At 42.1% G+C, this 19,030-nt stretch overlaps 1 protein-coding gene across 1 annotated transcript in view; it reads right to left on the reverse strand.

Annotated features, from left to right (window-relative positions):
- Positions 1 to 19,030, reverse strand: part of dpysl5b (dihydropyrimidinase like 5b) — a 62,933-nt gene that overhangs the window by 30,814 nt on the left and 13,089 nt on the right. Inside the window, exons 2-6 of the mRNA XM_055635439.1 lie at positions 14,196 to 14,354; positions 10,584 to 10,763; positions 10,275 to 10,343; positions 6,621 to 6,665; positions 6,453 to 6,528 (exon numbers count right to left, since the gene is read on the reverse strand). Coding sequence (XP_055491414.1) covers positions 6,453 to 6,528; positions 6,621 to 6,665; positions 10,275 to 10,343; positions 10,584 to 10,763; positions 14,196 to 14,354 — 529 coding nt within the window. The remainder of the gene's footprint in view (positions 1 to 6,452; positions 6,529 to 6,620; positions 6,666 to 10,274; positions 10,344 to 10,583; positions 10,764 to 14,195; positions 14,355 to 19,030) is intronic.

The following is a 19,030-nucleotide window of genomic DNA, read 5'->3' on the forward strand; positions in this document are numbered from 1 at the left end:
TCATTGTGTTCATGGCTGATCATCCCCTATCAATAACCCATGCCTGCCTTCTCCCCATAATCCCTCGACTCCACTAGCCCGTGGAGCTCTATCTAACCCTCTCTTAAATCCACCCAGTGACTTGGCCTCCACTGCCCTCTGTGGCAGGGAATTCCATAAATTCCCACCTCTCTGGGTGAAAACGTTTTTTCTCACAGTCTTAAATTATCTCCCCTTAATTCTAAGACTGTGGCCCCTGGTTCTGGACTCGCCCAACATTGGGAACATTTTTCCTGCATCTAGCTTGTCCAGTCCTTTTATAATTTAATATGTTTCTATAAGATGCCCCCTCATCCTTCTCAACTCCAGTGAATACAAGCCTAGTCTTTTCAATCTTTCCTCATATGACAGTCCCGCCATCCCCGGGATCAATCTCGTGAACCTACGCTGCACTGGCTCAATCACAAGGATGTCCTTTCTCAAATTAAGAGACCAAAACTGTACACAATACTCCAGATGTGGTCTCACCAGAGCCATAAACAACTGCAGAAGAATCTCTTTACTCCTATACTGAAATCCGCTTGTTATGAAGGCCAACATTCCATTAGCTTTCTTCACTGCCTGCTGTACCTGTAAGTCGACTTTCAGTGACCGATGTACAAGGACGCCCAGGTCTCGCTGCACCTCCCCCTTACCTAACCTAACCCCATTGAGATAATAATCTGCCCCCTGGTTTTTGCCGCCAAAGTGGATAACCTCACATTTATCTATTATACTGCATCTGCCACGCATCTGCCCACTCACTCAACCTGTCCAGGTCACCCTGCAACCTCCTAACATCCTCTTCACAGCTCACTCTGCCACCCAGCTTTGTGTCATCCGCAAACTTGCTAGTGTTGCTCCTAATTCCCTCTTCCAAATCATTAATATATATGGTAAACAGTTACGGCCCCAACACCGAGCCTTGTGGCACTCCACTCGCCACTGCCTGCCATTCTGAAAAGGACCCGTTCACTCCTACTCTTTGCTTCCGGTCTGCCAACCAATTTTCTATCCATGTCAACACCGTACCCCCAATACCATGTGCTCTAATTTTAGTCACCAGTCTCCCGTGCGGTACCTTATCAAAGGCTTTCTGAAAGTCTAGATACACTACATCCACTGGCACCCCTTCATCCATTTTACCTGTCACATCCTCAAAACATTCCAGAAGATTAGTCAAGCATGATTTCCCTTTCATAAATCGATATTGACTTGGACTAATCCTTTTACTGCTATCCAAATGCCCCATTATTACCTCTTTAATAATTGACTCCAGCATCTTTCCCACCACCGAAGTCAGGCTAACTGGTCTGTAATTCCCCGTTTTCTCTCTCACTCCTTTCTTGAAAAGTGGGATAACATTAGCTATCCTCCAATCCACAGGAACTGATGCTGAATCTATTGAACATTGGAAAATGATCACCAATGCGTCCACTATTTCTAGAGCCACCTCCCTGAGGACCCTGGGATGCAGACCATCAGGTCCAGGGGATTTATCATCCTTCAGTCCTTAGATCCTCTGTCCTCCGGTACATCTGGAAGATTGTTTGTGTCTTCCTCAGTGAAGACAGATCCGAAGTACCTATCCAACTCTTCTACCATTTCCTTGTTGCCCATAATAATTTCACCCGTGTCTGCCTTCAAGGGACCCACATATGACTTTGCTACTCTTTTTCCCTTAACACATCTAAAGAAGCTTTTACTGTCCTTCTTTATATTCCTGGCCAGCTTCCCTTCATACTTCATCTTTTCAGCCCATATTGCCCGTTTTGTTTCCTTCTGTTGTCCTATGAAAGTTTCCCAATCCTCTGGCTTCCGGCTACTCTTTGCTGTGTTATACCTCTTTTCTTTTAGTTTTATTCTATCCCTAACTTCTCTTGACAGCCACAGTTGCCTCCTACTCCCCTTAGAATCTTTCTTCCTTTTTGGAATGAAATGACCCTGCCTCTTCCGGATTATGCCCAGAAATTCCTGCGGTTCCTTTACCTCGAGTTCTCTTATCATATCTGGTTCATTGGACAACACTAAATCCAGAATTGTCTTTTCTCCGGTCGGCTCCATTACAAGCTGCTCTAAGAATCTATCTCGGAGGCATTCTACAAACTCTCTTTCTTGGGGTCCTGAACCAACCTGATTTTCCCGGTCTACCTGCATATTGAAATCTCCCATCACCATGGTGACATTACCTTTGTTACATGCCAGTTTTAACTCCTGCTGCAACTTAACCCCTACATCCGGGCTACTATTTAGGGGTCTGTAGTTAACACCAATTAGTATCTTCTTGCCTTTACAATTCCTCAACTCAATCCACAGTGACTCTACCTCGTCAGTCCCCAAGTCCTCCCTCACAAGGGACTGAATCCCATCCTTCACCAGCAGAGCTACCCCCCTCCTCTGCCCACCTGCCTGTCCTTTCTAAATGATGTATAACCCTGAATATTAAGTTCCCAGGCCCGATCCTCCTGCAGCCACATCTCAGTAATCCCCACAATGTCATATCTACCAACCTCTAACTGAGCCTCAAGCTCATCTACTTATACTTCGCGCATTCATATACAATACTTTTAATTCCTTACGAATCTCACCTTTCACATAAATCCCTATTACACTTGGCCATACTCTCCTATCCCTTTGTGAGCTTCCTTTCCCGTTCATTCTGGGGTCATTAACCATCCCTTTACTCTCTTTCCCTTTAACTCCGTCCTCGACTATCCCATTTGACACCCCAACCCCCTTATTCCTTTAAAACCACCCATGCATTTAATCCAAATACATTTTAAACTTGTTGGATAGTAATTCTACTTGTAGTAGTTCAGTTATGTAAATCACCTCCTTATGTTCCTTCGCAAATAAACTCAACAGATATTTAACCAAAAATAATTTAGATATGAATAACAAAATTAATCTGGTATCTGAATTAGTCAAGTCAAGTTTATTCGTCACATACGCATACGAGATGTGCAGTGAAATGAAAAGTGGCAATGCTTGCGGATTGTGAAAAAAAAACTCCAAAACAGAATGGAACAGAATCACATATTCACATATATTTGTCGGAGGAAAAAAACAGCAATTTTAAAAAGACACACAACAGTAAATTGGTACAGTAAGTTAGTCCCTAATGAGAGAGGAGTTTACAGTCCTAATGGGAAGAAACTCCTTCTCATACTCTCCGTTTTCACAGCATAGCAACAAAGGCGTTTGCCCGACTGTAGCAGCTGGAACAGACTGTTGCTGGGGTGGAAGGGGTCCCCCATGATCTTGTTGGCTCTGGATTTGCACCTTCTGATGTATAGTTCGTGCAGGGGGGGGTGAGTGTAGTTCCCATAGTGCGTTCGGCCGAACGCTCTACTCTCTGCAGAGCCTTCTTGTCCTGGGAAGAGCAGTTCCCAAGCCAACGTGATAATTCCGGACAAGATGTTTTCCACAGCCGCTGAGTAGAAGCACCGGAGGATCCTCAGAGACACTCTGAATTTCCTCAATTGCCTGAGGTGGTAAAGGCGCTGCCTTGCCTTACTCACCAGTGCAGCAGCATGTGATGTCCATGTCAGATCGTCTGAGATGTGGACTCCCAGGTATTTAAAGCAGCTCACCCTATCCACAGTATCTACATTTATCTTCAATGGAGTGTACATACTCGGATGTTGTGCCCTCCTAAAGTCCACGATCAGCTCCTTAGTTTTTTTTTGACATTCAAGAGGAGGCTATTGTCCTGACACCAGAGTGCATGATCAGCCAGGCCTTCTCATCGTTATTGGAGATCAGGCCCACCACCATAGTGTCATCAGCAAGCTTGATTATAGAGTTGGAGCTGAACCTAACCATACAGTCATGTGTGTACAGGGAGTACAGTAGGGGGCTGAGGACGTAACCCTGGGGGAATCCTGTGCTCAGGGTGAGGGACTTTGATGCATTTCCTCCCATCTAGACTACCTGGGGCCTGGCGGTGAGAAAGTCCAGGACCCAGGCACACAGGGGGGTGTTGAGCCCCAATTCCAGCAGCTTATCAGCAAGTCTGGTGGGGACTATTGTGTTGAAGGCTGAACTGAAGTCTATGAACAGCATCCTCACATAGCCCCCAAGGTGAGAGAGAGCGGTGTGCAGAACCTAGGACACCGCATCGTCCGTGGATCTGTTCGGACAGTATGCAAATTGTAGCAAGTCCATGTTGCAAGGGAGGAAGGTGCAGATGTGTCTCTTCACCAGCCTCTCAAAGCATTTCATGACTACCGAGGTGAGGGCCACCGGACGGTAGTCAATCAGACAAGCTGGGGAGGCATTTTTTGGTACAGGTACAATGATCTTTTAAAGCAGGCAGGGTCCACGGACATGGTCAGGGAGAGGTTTAATATTGTAGTGAGCACCGGAGCTAGCTGCGTAGCACAGGACTTAAGTACTCGCCCCGAGATGCCTACAGCTTTCCTCGTGTTCACCCGTGTCAGAGCCCTCCTCACTTCGTGCACGGACAACGAGAATGTGTGCACATCCCCAGCGATGGACCTCCCTTCAGCTTCGTTAGCCAGCTGGGGCGATGTTGCCCGTCTCGAAACGAGCGTAGAAAGAGTTCAGGTCATCAGCTAGGGAGGTGCCGGCACCTGCGGTTGAGGGGGGCTGCTCCGGTAGTTGGTTACAGGCCATAGCCCCTGCCACAGGCGTCTGGTGTCCTGCTTCTCCATCTGTGACTCCATCTTGTCCAATTATTTCAAACTTTGGTCTATTTATCTAGTAGGTCCTAAATTTATTTCACCTAGAGCAACCATGAGGACACACCTTCCAGATGTCCAATTCTATAGAAGGGAAATGTGTATAATATTGTTGCCACAATTATACGCTGCTGTGTATTTTTACATTCTACACAATGGGGCCAATTCCATTTGGTTATACTTCCAAGTGGTATGAAATTGCTATCAGAATTAAATACAACATAGTTTCCCTTCAACTTGTATTAATGTAACCTCCAGTAAGGCAAGAAACTCTTGGAGAAGGTGGTTCAAGGAGCATTATGAAAATCTGACAAAATCAAGAGCTAAAAAAAAAAAAAAAAAGAGCTTTTAAGTCCAGTGAAACCCAAAAAAGGGTGAAAGCAGCAAATTGTCACATCACATCTAGAGCTGGAAGGGGAAGTGGAAAAGAAGATGCATCGCAGTGAACGAATGGAAAAGGGACATAATGCAGAGGTCAGAAAGGAAGGGGATGGTGGTGCTAATCTGTGCCATTATAGTTATGATGATATTTGAGTAAATGTAACATTGCAGTCCATTAAAAATGCAACATAAAAACAATAATAAAATTGCAAGGCCAACTGCAGTCCCAAACCACCGAGTTGCATCTGTACCCTGCACTTTGATAAATGTTGGTGGGTAATTTAATTGTGAATTGGAGGCCGTTTCCAGAATATACCTTCATCAATGATGGCAGAGCCCAGCACATTGAATGCAAAGTCGATATATTTATATATTGAGTCATGAACGATTTAACCTTGGACTTCTTTCGTCTTTGCACTGCAGAGACTGATATTTAGTCAATTTGATTCAATCCACATGGCACCCAAAACAGAAACAGCTGACTGCAAAGACAGTGCACCAGGCAACATCACATCAGTAGCACTGAAGTCTTCAATGCCTCTATTACCACATATCAAGCATAATGAAATGAAAACAGAATTGCACAAATCAGACAAATGACTGAATGGTCTTAGTTCTTACCCTAAAGCAGAATGTGAAGGAAACAGGGTCCTATCTGATTTCAAATTATATTTCTGCACTGTATGTTTTCATTTGAGTGACAGGGGTCGTTGGTAATGTAGTTTAAAATCAAAGATATGGACATTTTGTAATGAGATTTCCTGTAACCCGTAAATTGACGATGATAGAACTGAAAAAATGACGCTCGTGTTTACAGTTTTGATGTGATTTTTGTTTATATTTTGTGTTCCTCATCAAGATTCAGATCTTTTCAGCCTCAGGCATGTGAAATATAGATTTATAAAAAATTGTTGCCTTGAAAAAACATGAATGTTTTTTTCGCAGTGATCAGTATATCACAGATTCAAAATTTCAAGACATTAAAAGCCGACAATGTTTGTCTATGCTTGGAAAATTCAAGGTGATAATTTTTTTTTTATACAGTTGTTTTAAAAAGATTTACAATTTTTAAAGAAATTTACAAATGTGAGAAACACCTTTTCATCTGAAGTAAATTCCACAAATTATATTCCTCAAATTCTTATAGTCCTGTCTTTAAATCACTCTTACTCAACGGAATAACAAGCGACTCAGACTTCCTGACTAGTAACGGTGTACTACCACTAAAAATACACAACCCTCATACACCAATATGACAATCAAGAATAACATATTACAAAATATCTAGGCGAAAAAAACCCCACTGGATTTAATGGTTATATTTTTCCATACTCTGGTAACCAACCTTACCGTGCATTCGTGCAGAAGCAATGATATTAGCTGCTGATTTGCTTGAGATATTAACCAAATATAATGGACAATGGGTCTAAAGGGGAAAAGTAATGGTATCAATTAGATAACGAGTCCCAATAAAATACTAAAAATATGATGAAACAAACATTTTATTGAAAAACTCACTCGATTTGCAATTGTAATGGCACGATGTGTTGCTTCTGCTTCAACCTATACGAAACAAGCAATAAGTATTTCAATTTTTTTTTTTTAAAGGAAACAATATATTATTTAACTGAATAAAAAAGGTAAAGAGCCTTCCAAGTTTTCCCACAAGTGTGTGGACATGTCTTAGAAATAAATTAGATATAATCACAGATGTTGGAATGAAATTCAATGGAGTTTTGGCAGAGACCTGTAAAGTTATTTTACTAGTGCAACTAGTCGATCAAAATTTCTTCAGCTGCATTTGTGGAGAGAAATGGAACGGTGATGTTTTAGGTTGGAACCCTTCAAGGCTGGAGTAGAGCAGATAGCTGGCAGAACCTTAATCTCCCCTCACCTCCATTCTTGAAGAAGGGTCCTGACCCAAAACACAGATTGCCAATTTCCATACACAAATGCTGCCTCACCTGCCAAGTTTTTTTTTTCCACACAGAGAGTGGTGAATCTCTGGAACTCTCTGCCACAGAGGGTAGTTGAGGCCAGTTCATTGGCTATATTTAAGAGGTAGATGTGGCCCTTCTGGCTAAGGGGATCAGGGGGTATGGAGAGAAGGCAGGTACGGGATACTGAGTTGGATGATCAGCCATGATCATATTGAATGGCGGTGCAGGCTCGAAGGGCCGAATGGCCTACTCCTGCACCTAATTTCTATGTTCTATGTTTCTAAGTTCCTCCGCAGTCTATTTTTTGCTCAAGTTTCAACATCTGCATTCTCTTGTTTCAGTGAATATTTCTTCTTTGTTTGTGCAGTTGCCAAGTAACCATTCCAAGCAATCCCCAACAGATCTATCAGTTAGCAATACATTATTTAAAGTTACCTGACAAAATAATGGAAAGGATATTTATCTGAAATTAAGGAGTTCAATATTAAATACGGGGGCTACAACATACACTTTCAGATGATGAGCTACCTTTCCTGCAGCTTACATAGAAACTATATAAGAGGTCAAAGATACATCAGACTGATAACAGATGGAAAATTAACAGGACTGACAACTCAAAGCTCCATCATCCTTGTGGACTGAACTGGGGTGTTCTACCAACCAGCTACCTTATCTGCATTTGGTTTCTTCTACATTTTGAATCCAATAGTTAGTTGGACAGAAACCAAAGGGATGTTTGGGTTCCTACATGCAGAAAGGGACGAGGTAAAAAGGCAAATGTGGCTTCTCGTGCAGTCGCTTGGGAACCCCCTAAGAAAGGTAGTGGTTATTGGTGGAAAAGGAAAAATGAACCAAGGAGTCACAGAGGGATTGGTTAGTCCCTTAAGAATTCAGGGTCTCAACTTGAACGTCGCCTTATGTGGGCAGGTGGGAAGAGGAGGGGGGTAGCATTGCTGGTGAGGGATGGAATTCAGTCCCTTGCGAGGGAAGACATAGGGACTGACGAGGTAGAGTCACTGTGGATTGAGTTGAGGAATTGTAAAGGCAAGAAGACACTAATTGGTATTATCTACAGACCCCCAAATAGTAGCCCGGATGTAGGGTGTAAGTTGTAGCAAGTGTTAAAACTGGCATGTAATAAAGGTAATGCCACTATGGTGATGGGGGATTTCAATATGCAGGCAGATTGGGAAAATCAGGTTGGTTCAGGACCCCAAGAAAGAGAGTTTGTAGAATGCCTCAGAGATGGATTCTTAGAGCAGCTTGTAATGGAGCCGACCGGAGAAAAGGCAATCCTGGATTTAGTGTTGTCCAATGAACCAGATATGATAAGAGAACTCGAGGTAAAGGAACCGCTTGGAGGTAGTGATCATAATATGATTAGTTTTAATCTGCAATTTGAGAAGGAGAATGTTAAATCGGAAGTGTCAGAGATGCAGTTGAACAAAGGGGACTATGAAGGCACGAGAGGGGAGCTGGCCAAGGTAGACTGGAAAGGGATCCTAGCAGGAATGACGGTGGAACAGCAATGGCAGGAATTTCTGGGCATAATCCAGAAGACGCAGGATCATTTCATTCTAAAAAGGAAGAAAGATTCTAAGGGGAGTAGGAGGCAACCGTGGCTGACAAGAGAGTTAGGGATAGAATAAAACTAAAAGAAAAAGAAAAAATATATATATTTGGGTTGTGGTATGAGTGCAGGCAGGTGGGCCCAAGGGAAAAAAAGTTGTGTCGGCACGGACTTGTAGGGCCGAGATGGCCTGTTTCCGTGCTGTAATTGTTATATGGTTATATAACACAGCAAAGAGTAGCCGGAAGCCAGAGGATTGGGAAATTTTCATAGGACAACAGAAGGAAACAAAACGGGCAATACGGGCTGAAAAGATGAAGCACGAGGGGAAGCTGGCCAGGAATATAAAGAAGGACAGTAAAAGCTTCTTCAGATATGTTAAGGGAAAAAGAGTAACAAAGTCAAATGTGGGTCCCTTGAAGGCAGACACGGGTGAAATTATTATGGGTAACAAGGAAATGGCAGAAGAGTTGAATAGGTACTTCACTAAGGAAGACACAAACAATCTCTCAGATGTACTGGAGGACAGAGGATCTAAGGGGGTAGAGGAACTGAAAGAAATTTTCATTAGGCGAGAAATAGTATTGGGTAGGCTAATGGGACTGAAGGGTGAAAAATCCCCTGGACCTGATGGTCTGCATCCCAGGGTCCTCAGGGAGGTGGCTCTAGAAATAGTGGACGCATTGGTGATTATTTTCCAATGTTCAATAGATTCAGGATCAGTTCCTGTGGATTGGAGGATAACTAATGATCCCACTTTTCAAGAAAGGAGCGAGGGAGAAAACGGGGAATTACAAACCAGTTAGCCTGACCGGTGATAGGAAAGATGCTGCAATCAATTTTTAAGAGGTAATAATGGGGCATTTGGATAGCAGTAAAAGGATTAGTCCAAGTCAATATCGATTTATGAAAGGGAAATCATGCTTGACTAATCTTCTGGAATTTTTTGAGGATGTGACAGGTAAAATGGATGAAGGGGTGCCAGTGGATGTAGTGTATCTAAATTTTCAGAAAGCATTTGATAAGGTCCCGCCCGGGAGACTGGTGACTAAAATGAGAGCACATGGTATTGGGGGTAGGGTGTTGACGTGGATAGAAAATTGGTTGGTAGACCGGACGCAAAGAAGAAGAGTGAACGGGTCCTTTTCAGAATGGGAGGCAGTAGCGAGTGGAGGGTGGCAGTGTGAACTGTGAAGAGGATGTTAGGAGGTTGCAGGGTGACCTGGACAGGTTGAGTGAGTGGGCAGATGCGTGGCAGATGCGGTATAATATAGATAAATGTGAGGTTATCCACTTTGGCGGCAAAACAAGGGGGCAGATTACTATCTCAATGGGGTGTAGAAAATTCAAAGGGAACAGAATAAGCGAAACAACTGGCTTCATATTACTATTCCTCTGACAAAAAGGTGACATTTATTATCTGGATTTACAATGGCTATAAAGAAGAGTCATTCAGACTAAATATCAGATGGAACAAAGTAGTTATAGTATTTTTCATGTGAAATATTTGTCATCAGTCTACTTCATTTTCACCTTGATACCCAAAAGTGCTCTTTGCTCACTTGAAAAACATGGTACGCAAACACCATCTGTATATCTGAAGGTACAATACTGATAATAAATTTTAAGCTTATGTGCATTAATCATTTTAATGTGACAAACCTCCTCAGGCCTGCTGATGTCTATTCCCTCGGGCCCAGTGATTCCCAATTCAAGAGCTTCTTTTGCACCCTGAAAGAAAAGTACAGTTTTATGCTCCCTTGGAATTAAACTGGATCAAATTAAATCAGTGTATTGCAGGAAGACCTGCATCCCATGATATATATCAATGGACTTATTAAAGCTCAAAGGCAATATTAAATGATGTTGTCACCTTCTCCAGAATATTCCCCATTATAATTTGAAGTTCCTTTTTGTCTCATTTCAAATCATTTTAATTTATGACATGTCAGGTAGTCTTAAATGTGTTACCTCTGCAACAAGATCTCCATTTTCAGCATGAACACAAGCGATGGCACCCAGACTTTTACATGCACGAAAAACCTGGTAAAGTTCATTATCCCGCAGCATGTACTGGTCCTTGTATGTCATGTATGTTTGGAATGAATTCACTCCAAGGTCATTCACTAGTTGTTCCATTTCACATTGTACCTGAATATTTAAAAGAATAAATTAATGATTTAGCTCACAAGCATGCAGCGCAATCATAGTGCAGGCAGTTTCATCAGTAAAATTAAAATAGCAGTATTGTAGTGGCATCAAACGTGGTGAATAAGCAGTTGCTTTATTCAGGTGTTACATGCAAGTATGGTGCACAAACATAATTGTCATTGCTGCTGTAGCTGAGGGTAGGGTGTTGTCTCGAGGCCGAGGCTCCACACCGCTGCTGGGCGAGACAGGCAGCCAACGCCCAGGGATCTTCGGGGACCGTGCCGGTAAGGAGCAGAAGGACGTCTTCGGGCAGCCGCCACAGGTAAGCCTGCCGCGTCGGGTGGCTAGGCCTTGGGCAGCGGCCGGCTGGGTAAAGGGCGGGCCCGCTCACTCCCCGCTCCCAGGGCCGTGCGTTGGTGATGCTGGGGGCGGGGCACTAAACTCGCAGCTCCTGGTGGGAGAGCGACAGCTGGTGGGGAAGCGACGGCAGCCGCGGCCTCTCAGCTCCAGTGGTCGGCTCCAGGCAGGTCATTGCAGGAGAGATTGGCGGCCGTCAAGCAATGTCCGGACCGCGCCCATTGACCCGGGTGGCCTGCTCCATACCTTACTGTATGGCAGCGTCGTTGAGCTGGGCTGGGCTGTAGGCATCAGGTCTCCCAAGGCTGCGTGTGTCGGGAGAAATCCAAAATTCCAATTTGGATCACGTCAGGGTCACCAATGTAGCGGCACCAAACGTGGTAATAAACAGTTGCTTTATTCAGGTGTTACATGTAAGTTTGGTCCACTAACATAATTGTCGTTGCTGCCGTAGCTGAGCGAGGGTGGTGTCTCGAGCTCAGCTACCTGTTGACTGGGCTGATCTCAAGGTGAGATATGCTTATGTAGCAGGTCACTCCCCTTAGCCCCTGACGTCACGTGACAGCCTTCGTAACTACTGATGAGGGTGCAACCATAAGTGGTCTGTGTATCAGCTGACGCCACAGGATGAGGATATGACCCCTCAGACCCGCTTCAATATTCAATATCACAACTGAACTTCAACAACTGTGCCACCCTTCTGATCCCTTCATGTTATTATCTCTTTCTCAACCATTCTTAACAGGACTGCTGCAGCTCTCCGCGTGAAGAATTAAGGATTCACAATTCAAGTTGATAAATTTCAAATTTTACTCCTGAATGGCTGATCCTTTGCCCAAAGGCAATGAGCGCTGCTGCCAGCATGCCAGTAAAGGTCAATGGCTTTTCAATGACTACCTGACAAATTCTCATCTGTTTTCATTATTTCTATTTATTACTGTAATTACTTTACCATGACGATTATTATTTCTTATTTGTGGAAATTCGCGAATAAAAGCTAATTTTACTCAACATTTCCTCACAGGATGGCTCCTTCATTCCTCACTTCTTCCTTTAAAGACAGGTTTCATTTCATGTTAGACTAAATAATCAGCATTCACCAAGTGCCCAGCCTTAATACCTGCAGACAGACTTACTACACATTTATTCGCCTGGCAATTGATTACTATTGAATGGAACATATGCTCAATGGTGTGTCGCAGGACCTTGACAATTCAGTAGTTGGCAATAATAATGACTTTACATGTAAAGTTTAAATGGTGGAGATGATATTTTCTGACACTTTGGTGGCACAGATTGGAACACGAATAGTCTAGCATATGAACAGCCGACCATGTCTGCATCAACTACCATGCCAATCTAAACTAATCCAATCTGTTTGGACATGAGCTGTATCCCTCTGTTCCTTGATTGTTTCTGTGTCTGTCCAAATATCTATTAAACATCATTATCCCATCTGTTTCCACCATCTCCCCTAACAGCGTGTTGCAGGTACCTACCACTGTGTAAAAAACAACTAGTTTCGTAAATATCCCTTAAACATTCCCCCTCTCACCTTAAAGCTATGCCCTCCAACATTTGACATTTCCACTGGGTCGACTAGTTCCCTTATCAGTGAGGAAGGCTCTCTTAGCTATATTTAAGAGGGAGTTAGATGTGGCCCTTGTGGCTAAGGGGATCAGGGGGTATGGAGAGAAGGCAGGTACGGGATACTGAGTTGGATGATCAGCCATGGTCATATTGAATGGCGGTGCAGGCTCGAAGGGCCGAATGGCCTTCTCCTGCACCTAATTTCTACGTTTCTATGTTACAGCGGGATATATATCAGCTACAGAAATGTTTAATCCAAGCAAATGAGAGGTGCTGCTAGGGATGTCAAATGCAGGAGGAAAGTACATAGCTAATGGCAAGACCCGGAACAGTATTGATGTGCAGAGGGATCTTGGGGTCCAAGTCCATAGCTCCGTGAAAGTGGGAACACAAGTAGATAGAGTGGGAAATGAGGTTACGGCATGCTTGCTTTCATTGGTCAGGGCATTGAGAAGTGCCATAAAGTCATTTTGCATACTTATAGAACTTATGTTAGACTGCTTTTGGAATATTGCTTGCAGTTCTGATCACCCCATTACAGCAAGGATGGGGATGGAGGCTTTGGAAAAGATGCCGAAGAGGTTTACCATTGCTGCCTGGATCAGAGGCTATTAGCTATAAGGAGAGGTTGGAAATTTTTGTCTTGCCTTAGAAAGGACAGACAGACAGAACTTATTTCCCAGGGTGGAATGTCAAAGACTAGAAAGCATACTTTAAGTCAAGAAGTTTAAAAGAGGTGTGTGGGGCATTTTTGTACAGAAATTGGTGGTGCCTGGAATGAGCTGCAACTAATACCCTGCAATCCAGACGGCAATCTGGTAAACCTCTTCAGGATCCTCTTCAAAGCCTCTATATCCTTCCTGTAATAGGACAACCAGTATTGTACACAATAACCAATTTGCTGTGCAACTTCTCCTTATGGCTAATATACTAATCCAGGAAGCATCCTGCTGAATCGGGCCACCACAATACCACCCAATACTCTAAATATGGCCCAACTAGAGTTTTTAATATAGCTGGAGGAGCCCAGGATTGAACTTGGGTCTCTGATGCTTTAAGGTAGTGGCTCCATTTGCTGCACCATTATGCTGTCCTCTTCTTAGCATAAAGCCAAGGTCAATCTTTGAGATTTGAAGTCATTTTGGGAGAATGCAAGATGCAATCATTCAATTAAGTGTTCAATGAGGCAGTGAGGCAATACAAGCCAAAATAAAATTTATTTCACGCGAAGATGTGAACTTCATCCTATGACTTTTAACATTCAGAGTTATAAGCCAAGCCTCACACTAACTCAAAGCACTAAATCAATTGCGTATTAATCTTTACTATTTCACCAATTCTTTATTAATCATGTTTTAACAACTCTAATCTCTACATTGGACATCTTCAATACTGGCTTTTGTTCAACCCGATGCAAAGAACCATCTATTTACTTATAAAAGAAAGACAACTTTTGAAAAATCCAGCAATAAAATATAGCTCTACCTGTGGAGACCACCATGTCACACCAACATGAAGAGAGTAGTCGCAGCACACTTTAGGATCCGCAAGATTTCGAGCTCTTTCATAGGCCTCGAGAAGTGAAGTTTCTTTATCTGGTAATACATAGCCAACTATCATTGTTGAACCTCCAACAAGAGCAGCCTGTAGAGAAAAACAATTAACACTATAATGATGGACTATTATTTATTGCTGCTATCACTTATGCACAGATACCAATATTTAACAAGACATCTGAAAACCTGGGCACTGGATGGAAAACCTTCAATGCAGAAAGACATATGTTACTTTCATTATCCAAGGGGTTAGATATTGTGACAGTTATTCAGAGAACTGTCTTCATTTGCTTCAACAAAATAGAAAGCGTAGATGCTGGAAATCAGAAATAAAAACAGAATATCCTCAAGACGCACAGGAAGTGTCGAAAGAGAAACACGTAACGTTTCAGAGCTGAAACATTAACCGTTTCTCTATGCACAAATGTTGCCTGAAACACTGAAGCTTTCAAACATTTTCTGTTCTATAGCATTTGCTTTTACACCGACCTTTCTTCAACCAGAAGATCCGAAGTAGTGACGATTGGTGGTGTTCAGAAAAAGAAGTTGTGCATGCCACCACACAGCAAGACCAAAATAGCACAGTACACTTGGACATTCACATTCACAAAATAGCACAGTACACTTGGACATGGTAACATTCACTCAATATGTGCAAGGCAATGACCAACTTCAAAAAAATGACCAGAAGCACAAGAAACTAAAGATGCTGGAATCTTGAGCCAAAAACAGTTACTTCCAGGCTGGAACCCCTGCAACGTTTTCAGGTGAGACAAAGATTCAAGTGCACTCTTTCAACCTCATTTCTTGCATTTGATGCCCCCAATCATGACCTCCTTTACAGAGCTGAGACCAAGCATAGACTAGATGACCATTCTGAAAACACTTGCTAAGGTCTGCTGAAACTCCCCATTTTAATTGCCCTCCCATTACGACCTTTCCCGTCCCTGGCCTCCTCTGATGCCAGAGTGAGGTCACACGCAAACTGGAGGGAACAACATATCATAGTCCGCTTGGGTAGCATATAACCCAATAGTATCGACATTAAATTGTCCAATTTCAAATAATATCCACCCACCCCCACCTACCTTCCAGGACCTTGGTGCGACATGTTTCTCCAGCCATTCCTGTCACTCTGCTTCTTTCCCGTCCTCTGCACGCTCATTTCCCACCCTTCCCATACCCCAGACCCCCATTTCCCTTTTATCCCTCCTTCTTCCCCATCTATCCATATCACTCCCTCTGGCTTTATATTTCACTCCTCTCATTTTCTTATTTGACATCCTTTTGTGTTCTTTTCACTTCTTGCCTTTGTCATTAACTCCATCCATTTGCCAATCAACCCTCTTGTCTAATCCCCCAACCACATGCCAGCATTACATCATCCCCACCATGAAAGTTCAAAACAAGCATTGTTACTTACCTTGTTTCGCTTTAAGCTTGTCAACGAATATAGCCGCAGAGTTTTATATCGTTCAAGAGATTACTCCCTCTAGCCGCTAAATGGACTACATGGTTAAGGGGAATGTCTTTATACGCATGCGAACTCTCCGACAGAGACCTTCAGAGCTTCACAGCCAAATCTTCCAAAACAGTCTTTTGATGAATAAATTCTTTATTGTTGATGAAAAACAAGATACATCCAAACTTCTTCCGACTCATTACTATAATCTTCATCGAACTCCAGCTTATCGCTTTAAACATTAGAAAACTCCTCATGTCTCCGTTACACTTCGCATGGTCAAAGGGTAAACCTTCTCCATGCTGGTGCGAAACTAAAATAAAAACTAAGCTTCTGCGCCAGAAACCCAGCTCCAAACACACCCAAAAATTCGTCATAAATCCCACCCACAATATAACAGGCAGTCTAAAATTTAAAGACACATGCCATCATTAATCTGAACAAAACAAGCCAAATAGCCACTACAACGAGTTAAACTACAACTATAATTTCCAAAATTTCAGTTTAGTTTGTCACGTTTACCGAGGTACAGTGAAAAGCTTTTTGTCAGCAGAAAGACAATACATGATTCCAATCAATCGTTTTACAGTGTATAGATACACAAGGGAATAACGTTTAGTGCAAATGTTCCCATTTCCACTTCTTTCCTCACAACTGAGTTTGCAAGGTACATTGATTTAGGAAATAACTTCTGTTCAATTATCAACATGCAATTTATTTCTTAATCTTTCAGTTATAAAGTCATTTGGTCCTCTGGTTCTTGATTGCCCTACTCTGGGCAAGAGAATCTGTGCGTCTACCCGATCTATTCCTCTCATGATTTTGTACACATCTATAAAATCACCCCTCATCCTCCTGCGCGCAAATGAATATTGTCCTAGCCTATTCAACCTTTCCCGATAGCTCAGGCCTTGAGTCCTGGCAACATCCTCAAATCTTCTCTGCACCCTTTCCAGCTTGACAACATCTTTCCTATAACATAGTGCCCAAAATTGAACACAATATTGTAAATGCGGCCTCATCAACGTCTTAAACAACTGCAACATGACTTCCCAACTTCTATACTCAATTAATAAAATCAATCATTACTGTCACATTGGTTTCTTCTTTCATTGTTCCCTGATGTTCATGAACATTCTTCATTTTATATCAGCATGCTGAAGATAATAGGTCACTCCCTCTGTTAACTTGGAATTCCCCAATTTATCTATACAAATTTTGCCTGCTGTTGTCCCTGTTGTCTGCTAAAGGATGGTTCGCTCTTGTATGAATTCTAATTAATTACTAAACAACTTGGATGGTGGGTCTATTTTGGGTCTCAATCTTGTTCCTACAGCTGCACTTGTGTTTCAAATGCCTCCATTTTATTTTTGAAACAACATTATTTCTAGGTGATTCAGCATACATTGTAATCAAAATGTAAATACACCAACTTTATTTCCCCTGTGCTGCCATGAAGAAAAATAATTGATACTCAAACTTCTTTTGCAATGAACTGGATTGAGTGCCAACAGTTGGTTGAGAAAGCAATTGATTGGTCATGTGATTTTGAAAACAAAATTTCAATTTGCTATAAAAACAATTGAAAATGGCACGTTTTAGTTGCTTGCGTGATCTTGTGAAAAGTCAAAGTAAAAATGTAAATTGATTATAAATAGTTCATGTACATCCAAGAATTTCAGGAATTATAACTGCAAAAAAACCAAAAAAAAACTAGATCCTATAAACAGATTGTAAAGGCAAATTAACATTTTTAAACAAAATAACAATGCTATCTGTGAATGCCCAAGGGAAAATCTGCAAATGCCTCAAGTTATGAACCATTCTATGTGGTTTAAAGTGATACATTTTAACTTAATTTGAATGAAACTCAACTCATTCCAAACACCCTTTTTTAAGTACCCAGCTGAAAGCCGTTGCTTCCTGGAATACAAGGAAACTTCAGCACCATCTAATGAACAGCTCTCAAGATGACTGGAGTTTGACAGATATCACAGAACTTATTTTTTATTATTTCACAATAACAGCCTCTGCATTCACATTAACCACATTAGGATTTTCCAAAAACACGCCGAGAGAGTGAAGAAAAAATTTAAAGGAACACTTAGTCGTACAAAATAGAATTTAGATGATCAAAAGATAACATTTGAAAAAAATGTAATTGGCTAATGAATGTAATTCTGCTGGCATGGCAAGGTAGTCTCAAACCAGAGATAAAAAAGTGGCAGTATTGAAATCTAAAATCATAATTTTATTTTGAAGATTATCACACAACTTGGAGGAACGCATTTGTGTTAGGCTTATCTCTCATAATCACCACTGCATGGAAATTTATGACTTGCTTTAACATGGGGATTTAATGTACCCTTTTGTGTTATACTTTCTCATCAAATATAAGGTCTATACCTTTAGGACTGAACACTCTTCATTTCTATCATGTCTCGTGTAATTCAAAAATCATTGCAATTTTGGCATTTTATTTCCTTTGTAACTTAAATCTGACATTATTAACTTGCATCACTTATCCTGCAACATGTTTGCTGAAACAGCAGAAGTATGAAAAGAATCTTAAATATTTAACCAAAACATTTGCCAGGACATCATCAATCATGGTTCTTTCAGAAATACACGGTGCTTGCATCTGCTCGTCACATTTTTACTCCAATGGAACTGCAGATGCTGGTTTACAACGAAGATAGACAAAAAGCTGTAGTAACTCAGCAGGCCAGGCAACATCTCTGGAGAGAAGAAATAGGCGACGTTTTGGGTCTAGGCCCAAACATCACCTATTCCTTTTCGCCAGAGATGCTGCTGGACCCACTGATTTACCACAGCTTTGTGTCTATCTTTCTTTAATGGATACCCCCACCTCCTTATGCCATCCCGGCTGAAACCTTTAGGTAGAGAGATCCACAGGTGAGCATTCACATCTTGCAAATAAGATTAGAATTAAAGGCACACAGAGTAACTCAGTGTGTCAGACAGCATCTCATATTCCATTTGGGTAGTTTTCAACCTAATGGCATGAACAATGAATGCTCCAATGTTTGGTAGCTAACCAACAAACACCCCCCCCCCCCCCCACTTCCCTGTACCCCACCAGGAGGCACACCCATGTTTCCCCTTCCCACCATTGCCTTCCACCTATATGCCTTCCTCTGTACTTTACAATTTTTACCTCTTCTATACTTATCTCACTTATTGTCTTTTTATTTGTAGCCTTTGCCTAACCATCTGGCAATCAACGTACACCCCCTCATCTATAACTTGTCAGTCTTTATCCAATCCTCACCTCTCTTCTA

This window comes from Leucoraja erinacea, chromosome 5 (assembly GCF_028641065.1).
Source record: "Leucoraja erinacea ecotype New England chromosome 5, Leri_hhj_1, whole genome shotgun sequence".
Taxonomy (NCBI): Eukaryota; Metazoa; Chordata; class Chondrichthyes; order Rajiformes; family Rajidae; genus Leucoraja; species Leucoraja erinaceus.